This window comes from Homalodisca vitripennis, chromosome 6, assembly GCF_021130785.1.
Source record: "Homalodisca vitripennis isolate AUS2020 chromosome 6, UT_GWSS_2.1, whole genome shotgun sequence".
Classification (NCBI taxonomy): domain Eukaryota; kingdom Metazoa; phylum Arthropoda; class Insecta; order Hemiptera; family Cicadellidae; genus Homalodisca; species Homalodisca vitripennis.
The window spans coordinates 31,238,452-31,249,091 of NC_060212.1; the positions used below are offsets into that span (position 1 = coordinate 31,238,452).

Genomic DNA, 10,640 nt, shown 5'->3' on the forward strand with positions numbered 1-10,640 from the left:
TAGGACAATCTCTGTTTGTTTTTTTTTTTATCTCATTATAATGCCATATGTTTGTTATTGACAATGTCCATTGCTCACAAGGCTTAAAGACAATAAATATATTCTATTCTATTCCATTAAAACAGAGGGTGTAAATATGGGAGTTTTGTGTCATGTGTCTTTTTCAAATGGTTTAACTTCTGTAAATAAATATAAAGTTACATGAAGCACATGTCTTACGTAACAAATGTCGTTACTTGTTTAAACTTCTTGCACTCAAATATTGTAGTTTACCGCATACCCGAAGAGCTGTGCACTTTTACTGTCAACTTCGGTTGCAGTGTGTAAGACCAAATAATGGGATGTGGTTTGGGTGAGGACATGCCATAACAACACCGGCATGGTTCTCGTTGCTGGTGAGTGTTTTTTACTTTCCTGGTTCGTGACAGTGCAGATATAATACATTTTTGTCCCTAAAGACCAAAAACCAAAAATGAAACAAATAAAAAAAAACACTTGTTGATAGGTAAACTGGAAGAGTGTAATAGCACTTCGATATCAAATTAAGGAAGTTAATACTGCATTAATTGAAGTCACTAAGGATCCAAAATCCAATAGTGAAGTACGATCGGTTATAAATGAAATAATTAGCTATGAGTTCTTACTAACCCTATTTATTTGGTATGATGTGCTTTCTGCAGTTAACAGTGTTAGCAAAAGCCTACAGACTCAGAAAAAAATGCACCTTGGAGTTGCATTGCAGTTACTCCAAGGGCAAGTTCACTTTTTTCAGAAGTGTACAGCTAAAGGTTTTGTGGTGGCAACATTAATAGCAGGAGAACTTAGTGAAACTCTGGGTATAGAGCCAAATTTCAAAGAAGTAAGGCAGAGAAAGAAAAGACAAATGTTTGAGTACGAGGGAGAAGATGATCCTACAGCAGAATCTGCAGAGCAAACGTTTAAGGTTGGAGTGTTTTTTTGTTACAGCAGATACTGCAGCACAGTCCTTGAAAAGAAGGTTTGAACAAATTGCCAATTACGATTCTATGTTTGGTTTTTTGTATCATGTCAAAGAGCTAAAAGCAGTAAAAGAAGACAAATTGTTTCGAACGTGTAAAGAACTAGTTAATCGTTACAAAGTTTTGAAGAAAAGGATATTTGTTTAAATTAACTTTTTCTGAACTTAGGGTTCTTCGTGAACTCCTACCAGCGAGATGGAAACAGCTGCAGGGATTTTCATTTATCTTAATCAATGATTATAGCCACACCACAATACCTACTCTGTATCAACAATCATCAGCCATTGATTTGTCTTTTGTTACACCCAATATCCACTCATTATTACAATCGTGGGAAGTAGGTATGGATGCTATGGGAAGTGATCATTTACTTATTTATATAAAGCTTAATATTACAAGCCTAATGCATAATACCAACCTAGATTTTATTAACATTAATAACAATAAATTAAACCTTAAAAATGCCAACTGGCCATTATATACTAGTAACATAGAAAGCAAAATACGTATGTCACAAAACATTAACCCCCAAAATAAACTATAGGCACTATATAGAATAATCACAGAGGCCTGTGAATCAAGAAGTTTATTGCAACAAAACATTCACAGATTTTACAACTTCAGATGTTGTGTGAACAGGTTGCTTGTCAATAATAAATACTAAATCTGTAATACAATTACATCAGAATAAAACTTACATTACACTAAAATATTACAAACATTAAAACATGTGATCGTAAAGACTGTCATGTAAAAACTCAGTTATGCTATAGTAAGCTTTACTAATTAGTAGACTTTTAACTGAGTTCTTAAAACAAGACATTTTAAGCTGTTTTAAATGAGGAGGAAGCTTATTATAAAATTTAGTTCCCATATAACTTGGTGAACTTTCAAATAATGTTAATTTGTGTACAGGAAATTGCAGTCTATCTTTAAAACGGGTGTTATACTGGTGCTCATGTTGCTTTATATTTCCTGAATTTAGACGATTATGAATAAAAATTAAACAACTATAAATATACAATGATGGAATTGTCAATATTTCTAAATCTGTAAATATTTTTTTACATGAGGTTCTTATATTCAAGAGATACATGGTTCTTATGTATCTCTTTTGAATTTTGAGGACAGAGATAATGCCAGAGCAGCTGCCCCATATTTGTATTCCATACTGTGCTAGTGAATAAAAGCAAGAATAATAAACTATAATCCTAGTCTTAATGTCTACCAACTCCCTTAATGTAAACATTTGGTAGCAAGCTGAACTCAGTTTTTTGTTTAAGACATCTATGTATGGTCTCCAGGACAAATTTTTATCAATAAGGAGCCCCAAAAATTTACTAAAATCTACAGCAGTCAGAGTTGTATTCCTGAAATTTATCTGAAAATTTGACAGGGTCTTGCTTTGCAATGTTTGGAATTTTACAATTTGAGTTTTATCACTATTTAGTACAAGCCCATTATATGTAAACCATTTTTCTAAATCTATGAGCGAATTAACAATTTCTGATTTAATATGTTGTCCTCGGTTACAAATTTCAAAGAAGTAAGGCAGAGAAAGAAAAGACAAATGTTTGAGAACGAGGGAGAAGATGATCCTACAGCAGAATCTGCAGAGCAAACGTTTAAGGTTGGAGTGTTTTTTTTGTTACAGCAGATACTGCAGCACAGTCCTTGAAAAGAAGGTTTGAACAAATTGCCAATTACGATTCTATGTTTGGTTTTTTGTATCATGTCAAAGAGCTAAAAGCAGTAAAAGAAGACAAATTGTTTCGAACGTGTAAAGAACTAGTTAATCGTTACAAAGTTTTGAAGAAAAGGATATTTGTTTAAATTAACTTTTTCTGAACTTAGGGTTCTTCGTGAACTCCTACCAGCGAGATGGAAACAGCTGCAGGGATTTTCATTTATCTTAATCAATGATTATAGCCACACCACAATACCTACTCTGTATCAACAATCATCAGCCATTGATTTGTCTTTTGTTACACCCAATATCCACTCATTATTACAATCGTGGGAAGTAGGTATGGATGCTATGGGAAGTGATCATTTACTTATTTATATAAAGCTTAATATTACAAGCCTAATGCATAATACCAACCTAGATTTTATTAACATTAATAACAATAAATTAAACCTTAAAAATGCCAACTGGCCATTATATACTAGTAACATAGAAAGCAAAATACGTATGTCACAAAACATTAACCCCCAAAATAAACTATAGGCACTATATAGAATAATCACAGAGGCCTGTGAATCAAGAATCAAGAAGTTTATTGCAACAAAACATTCACAGATTTTACAACTTCAGATGTTGTGTGAACAGGTTGCTTGTCAATAATAAATACTAAATCTGTAATACAATTACATCAGAATAAAACTTACATTACACTAAAATATTACAAACATTAAAACATGTGATCGTAAAGACTGTCATGTAAAAACTCAGTTATGCTATAGTAAGCTTTACTAATTAGTAGACTTTTAACTGAGTTCTTAAAACAAGACATTTTAAGCTGTTTTAAATGAGGAGGAAGCTTATTATAAAATTTAGTTCCCATATAACTTGGTGAACTTTCAAATAATGTTAATTTGTGTACAGGAAATTGCAGTCTATCTTTAAAACGGGTGTTATACTGGTGCTCATGTTGCTTTATATTTCCTGAATTTAGACGATTATGAATAAAAATTAAACAACTATAAATATACAATGATGGAATTGTCAATATTTCTAAATCTGTAAATATTTTTTTACATGAGGTTCTTATATTCAAGAGATACATGGTTCTTATGTATCTCTTTTGAATTTTGAGGACAGAGATAATGCCAGAGCAGCTGCCCCATATTTGTATTCCATACTGTGCTAGTGAATAAAAGCAAGAATAATAAACTATAATCCTAGTCTTAATGTCTACCAACTCCCTTAATGTAAACATTTGGTAGCAAGCTGAACTCAGTTTTTTGTTTAAGACATCTATGTATGGTCTCCAGGACAAATTTTTATCAATAAGGAGCCCCAAAAATTTACTAAAATCTACAGCAGTCAGAGTTGTATTCCTGAAATTTATCTGAAAATTTGACAGGGTCTTGCTTTGCAATGTTTGGAATTTTACAATTTGAGTTTTATCACTATTTAGTACAAGCCCATTATATGTAAACCATTTTTCTAAATCTATGAGCGAATTAACAATTTCTGATTTAATATGTTGTCCTCGGTTACATTTTACTAGGGATGTAGTATCATCTGCATACAATATCAAATTATTTTTAACATTATAAGGCAGATCATTTTTAAAAATAATAAATAATAAAGGACCCAAAATAGATCCTTGTGGTACACCACTACATATGTTTGCCCATGATGATGTATGTTTATGCCATTATTGTTGAGTAATATTCTTTGCTTCCTATCAGTAAGGAATGATTGGAACCATTCCAAAGGCTTACCTAAGATTCCATAAAATTTAAGTTTACTTACAAGTAATGAGTGATTTACACAGTCAAAGGCCTTGGATAGGTCACAGAAAATACCAGCAGTATCCTGCGACCCATCCAAGGCCTCTAGAATCTGCTCAATCATTTCAGATGCTGCCTCAATAGTGCTGTGGCCAGAGCGAAAGCCATACTGATTTTTACAGAGGAAACCATTGTTTTCTAAATATGTACATAATTGCTTGTGGGCTATCTTTTCAAAGACTTTTGATATGCTAGGTAATATTGACACTGGCCTGTAGTTGTTAGGGTCTTGCCTTTCCCCTTTTTTAAAAACTGGTATTACATCTGCATATTTAAGTTGCGAGGGAAATTGACCGCACATGAAAGAGTGGTTAACAATTAAAGCCAGAGGTTGTGAGATGTAAAGCGCAGAAGCCTTCAGCACTTGCACTGGGATCTCATCCCACGCAACGGATTTTGTGTTCCTCAGACTCATTATTACTCTATGGACTTCTTGTGCACTAACATTTTTAAAGACAAATGAGGCTTGCTTATTACAATTAAAGTTACTTAAAAGTTGAATCGCAGAGTTGATCTGTGGGTTTGCACTAATTTTATAAGTAGTATTTACAAACATAATATTGAGGTGATGAGCAATGTGCTTAGTGTCTACACAAATTTCATCTTTTATTTTGAGTCTTGTACAGTCTTGTTTTTTAGTCGTACTAATACCTAACTCTGACTTCACTACATGCCACACAGCTTTACTTTTGTTTTTGGAATCACTGATATATTTACAGTTATACATTCTTTTAGCAGCAGTACAAACTTTTTTAAAAATGTGTTTGTAATCTTTTACATACTGAATAAAATTTACATCATTGCTAGATTTTGCTATTTTATGTAGTTCCCTTTTTTTCTTACTTGACTCGATTATACCATTTGTAATCCATCTCTTGTTTTTTAAAATATTTTTAGATCCACATTTAGCTTTGACAGATTTATAAGGGAAAGAAGATTCAAAACATGTCTTAAAACTGCTAAGAAAACTATTGAAATTTTCCTGCACAGTGCTTAATTGACAAACATTCCATGATGTATTACTAATACAGTCAACCATACCAGCAATATTCTGAGCTGTAAATATCCTTTTTCTAGTGGAACCTTTTTGTGCTGTAAAATCATTCTTACAATCAACTGATATTAATAAGGCTCTATGGTCAGATAAACCTAGCTCAATATTTAATAGTTTACTTTGCTTAACTCTATTATTGGTAATAATGTTGTCTATACATGACATAGTTTCTTTAGTTACTCTAGTTGGCATTTTAAAATTGTAAGTATACCCATATGAAATCAGTAAATTTAAAAACCTATTTCGTAAATTGTAATCTCTGCATGACTCCAAAATATCAATATTAAAGTCTGATGTTATATAAACATGGTTTCTTTTAGATTCTCTTTTTAGTGCCTTAAATAGTTTTTCAAGTTTAATCAAAAAGCCATCTACATTGGACTTATTTGTGTTATGATAAATTGAAATAACAAGTTGGCTCTCATTAGGGATTGCTATACAACAACTCTCAAAAACGAAATCTTCTTTGAGAGAAACAATCAAATCATTTCTTTCAATAAACTGTGTACCTTTTTTAACTAAAATACAGGAACCTCCTCTAGTACTACTTACCCTAATATAGTGAGAAGCCAATACAAAACATTCAAAAGTATTCAAATTTGATAGCTGAGAGCTGTTCAACCAGTGCTCATTGAGACTAATGACTTTAATGGGAAATTTATTTACAAACATTTGTAATTCTGTTAACTTTGTAAAGGACAGAAGACCTTGAACATTGTAATGAAGTAACCAGTTATTTCTATTAACAAAAGTATTTTCTAATATGTCTAAGTTATCAATATAATTCTCATAATCATCTACATTATACATTTTGTCTAAAACCAACTTCAACTCTGTAATACTATTTAAAATAATTTTATTACTATCGCTACTCATCATTTTTGTTTTAAAGGGGGCCAAACATTTAGGTTTAAAGGGTTGGTTTGATTGATATCACTGACACTAGAGAGCCTATCCGAAGATGTTTGTTTCTCCTTCTCTTCAACTGGTAGTGGCTCGGAGCTTGAAGTGAGATCCAAGATGCAGGTTACTTCAGTGGATTTTAGACCATTGTGCGGTTGCAGGTGTTCTGTGTTGCTATTACTTTCCCCTGTGAGCTATCAATACCTAAAATTAAAGCACCATTAAATTATAAAAAAGGGTTTTCTCCAAAAATATGGTGGACAAATAACTGTTCTCGAGTTATAGCAGAAAGAAGACTATCATTTACCTATTTTAAAAAACATATGAGTGCAGTAAACTACCGGACATATCAAATAACCGCAGAAAAAGCAAGAAAAGAAATTCAGTTAGCAAAAAAATTAGGTTGGGAAAAAACATGTCAGGATATAGGACACAAAAATTTTAGTTCATATGCTTGGAACATAGTAAGAAAATTGAAAGGCAATCATTACACTAATGGTAATGAAACATTTATAAATAACAAGGAATTAAGTGAAAATTTCATGAAACATATAATACCAGACTATGTACCTCAGGCTAATGAAGTAGAATGTATAAACATAAAACATGAACCTGTAAAGGATCCGATAGAACAAAACTTTACTTTAAGGAATTAATAATTGCTATTAAAAAAAAAAGATACATTCCCTGGCCTCATTGGTATAACTTATAAAATGATCAAATACCTTCCTGCAAATGCTCTAAATATGATCCTGGAAATTTTTAATAATATTTGGAATCGGTACACTGACATACCATTAACATGGAAATATTTCCGGAGTATTGCACTACTCAAACCAACTAAAGATAAACATTTACAAGAATCTTACAGACCAATATCACTGATACCTTGTCTTGCCAAGGTTATGAATTGTATGGTTGAAAATAGGTTAGAATGGATGGTAGAGAAATTTAGTTTAATTCCAGACACTCAATATGGATTCAGAAAAATGAAAGGATGTAATGATTATCTCATGAACTTTATAACTGACACCTTAACTGCCTTAACTTACAATAAAACAACAGTTACTACAACATTAGATATCTCCAGTGCTTATGAAAATGTTTCAATACCAGTTCTAATGGATAGAATGTCTAGCTTAGGCATCCCAACTAAAGTCATAGCCTATTGCCATAACTAGCTTATTAATAAGAAATTAAGTTTTGTTCATCTAAAGGATACCATCACAAGAATAACCAACAGGGGCTTATCTCAAGGCTGTATTCTCAGTCCTATATTATTTTCACTAAATATATATAATATACAGCATATCCTACCACCTCAAATAAAATCTGTACAATATGCAGATGACATACTTTTATATTCCGCACATAAAAACTATGAAACAGTGCACAAAGACATGCAACAAGCTATTAATAAATTAGTTAATTCTCTTCAACTTCTACACTTAGAATTAAATCCTAGCAAGAGTAATATAATAATATTCTCTAGGAAAAGACATATCGAACCTAACTTTCAATACTATATGCATAACCAAAGTTTACCTATTGTAGATATAGTTAGAGTAATAGGTATACATATATATACATACATTGCTCCCGGCGGAGCAAGTACTTTTTGTGATTCAATGTTTATTGAAATTATATATATATATATATATATATATATATATATATATATATATATATATATATATATATATAAATATATATATATAATATAATTATATATATTATTATAATATATATATACATATATATATATATATAATAAGTTAACATTTAAACATTATAAAACATTATATTAACTATATATTGCAACAATGTATAAAGGATTTAAATATCCTAAAATCTCTAAGTTGTAGAAATAAAGGAGCACATCCAGATTTTATTTTACAAATTTACAAAAGTCTCATAAGAAGTAAATTAGATTATGGTTGTTTTCTGTATGGACACTGTACAAAGATTAACATAAAGAAAATTGACTATATCCAAAATCAAGCTTTAAGAATTTCCCTGGGAGCCTTTAGATCAACTCCTATTATAGTTGCTCTACATGCAGAAACATCAATTATGCCCTTAAATTTAAGAAGAAACTTAATAACAGAAAGATTAGTATATAAAATAGCTACCCAAAGTAATCACCCAGCTTTTTTAAGTTTAATGTATCTCAATTCAATATACAACGATATGCAATATTGGAAACATAGGAATAAACCTTTATTTCTAGAAGCTTTTAAAACTATAACTCATATGAATCCTAACTTTGCTAATAGTTCTGAACCCAAAAATCAATGGGAGTTTAAAGAACCACCTTTTCTTATTAGTGACAGAAATAAACCAATTTGCATATCAGATATAGGTAGGCTAATACTGAAATGTCTAAGAAATCCCAAAACATTGACATAATAAAACTAAATGTAATAGAAAACATGAACATAACCTAAAATTGCATACACATGCTTGTTTTTCTTTTTTTTCCTTCTAGTTTAGCTTTTTAAAGCAGGCTTCGTATAACATGCAGCCTCGTTGTTCAATATTCTATAAAAATTTTCCCTAATTTTGTTAGTGGAATCGGGGGAAACAAATATGATTGTGTATTGTTAAATTAAAGAGGATTAGGATTGTAAAATAATGGCAGGATGCGAATAGGATCAAGGTAGGGTTTACTGTCTTCATGGCCAAGGACCCGTCAGGCCAACTTCCTAACCCGAAAAGGTATGGGCCACGGATTTATTTTGTTAACACTCCCAAGAAAGGTAACATTAATGTTGATAGAGTGGGAAGAAATAGTTTGTTTTTGTTTATAAGTCTTTCTTAATTGTAGAGAGAAAATTGAGAAGTTCTTTATACAATGTTAAATCTGTTGTCTTCAAAATGTCTCTTATATCATAATCTCCGTTCTTGAACTTACCTGTAATTTCTTTAAAACACTGACATCTAGCATATTCATAATTCGGGCACTGTAAAAAGATGTGATTTATACTTTCATTCACACCTAATGTGCAATTAAGACATAGAGGTGTGAAAAATCGTTTGATCATGAATAGCTTGCTGTTTACCTTTGCATGTCCCACTCTCATCCGTGAGATCGTCATAATTTCTTTTCGTTTTAAATTAGAATTCTGAAACCAAGGAATTGTTGATACCTTATCTACGATTTGCTTATACCACTGAGCTTTGGGGGTTGATTATAATAATGTTTTATTGCGTGAACATATTACATGTTATGCAATCGTCAAATAACTTAATTAAGCTAAAATTGAAAAACTGAATTAAGCTGATTGAAAAACATCCTGAAACTCTTTGAGACCCTTTCTTTTTTGGGCTATTAAAATCTTCTAGAGGAATATTTATATCAGCTGTACTTACACCAGAAAGAATGGCATCTCTCGCCATTTTGTCGACTGTTTCATTGTGTTGAAGTGAAATATATCCTGGAATCCAAGTAAATGCAATATTCTTATTTGAAGCTAAGATTTCATAGACTATACTTACTATTAACTGGTGTGCTTTTTTACCGGTGTCAAAATTGTATATTGCCTTCACAGCCGCTTGGGAGTCCGTGCATATGAGTACATTGTTTAAATTAGTATTATTTACGTACTTAACTGTTTTGTATATGGCTATAAGTTCTGCACTATAACTAGAGAAATACTTACTAAGAGAGAAGAGAAATGGCCAGCTGTGTTAGTCTGAGGAATCAAGAAGGCAGCGCCACACCCTTGGTTTGTTTTCGATCCGTCAGTGTAAACATAAACATAACCTGAGTATGTTTGCGACAGATTGTTTAGCCATATTTGTCTTAGAATACTATTATTTGTATTCTTTTTTGTAAATGGGTAATTTGTGAGATGTGTAGTACATTTAATACCGGTGTCTTTAATAAACACGGGTAGGTCAAAATCCCAATGGCTTTTATAACCAGCGTTTTCCAACAGGTTAGGCATTACTTCAATTATATTTATTTATTTATTTCCTTCCAACGGTCAAAAACCAATTTACATTTATTAACTTATAATAGATGATTAAAACATACTTAAACAAAAGGGCCAAACCAAACATGCAACTGGACTCTAAATCAGATTTAGGCATAGTTAACGTATAAATAATGTAATAAGAAAGTATAAATTATATTAAAAATTAGTGAAAGTATATAATAA

General features: G+C 31.3%; 1 protein-coding gene across 1 annotated transcript; it reads right to left on the minus strand.

The window, feature by feature from the left end:
• Positions 1-157: 157 nt before the first annotated feature.
• Positions 158-8,935, minus strand: LOC124364198. The gene is made up of 3 exons (XM_046819489.1): positions 8,792-8,935; positions 4,210-6,681; positions 158-2,516 (listed from the first exon to the last, which is right to left on the minus strand). The coding sequence occupies exon 2, from the start codon at positions 6,451-6,453 to the stop codon at positions 4,261-4,263; it is 2,193 nt and encodes a 730-aa protein (XP_046675445.1). The 5' UTR covers positions 6,454-6,681; positions 8,792-8,935; the 3' UTR covers positions 158-2,516; positions 4,210-4,260.
• Between the last annotated feature and the right edge of the window lie 1,705 nt (positions 8,936-10,640).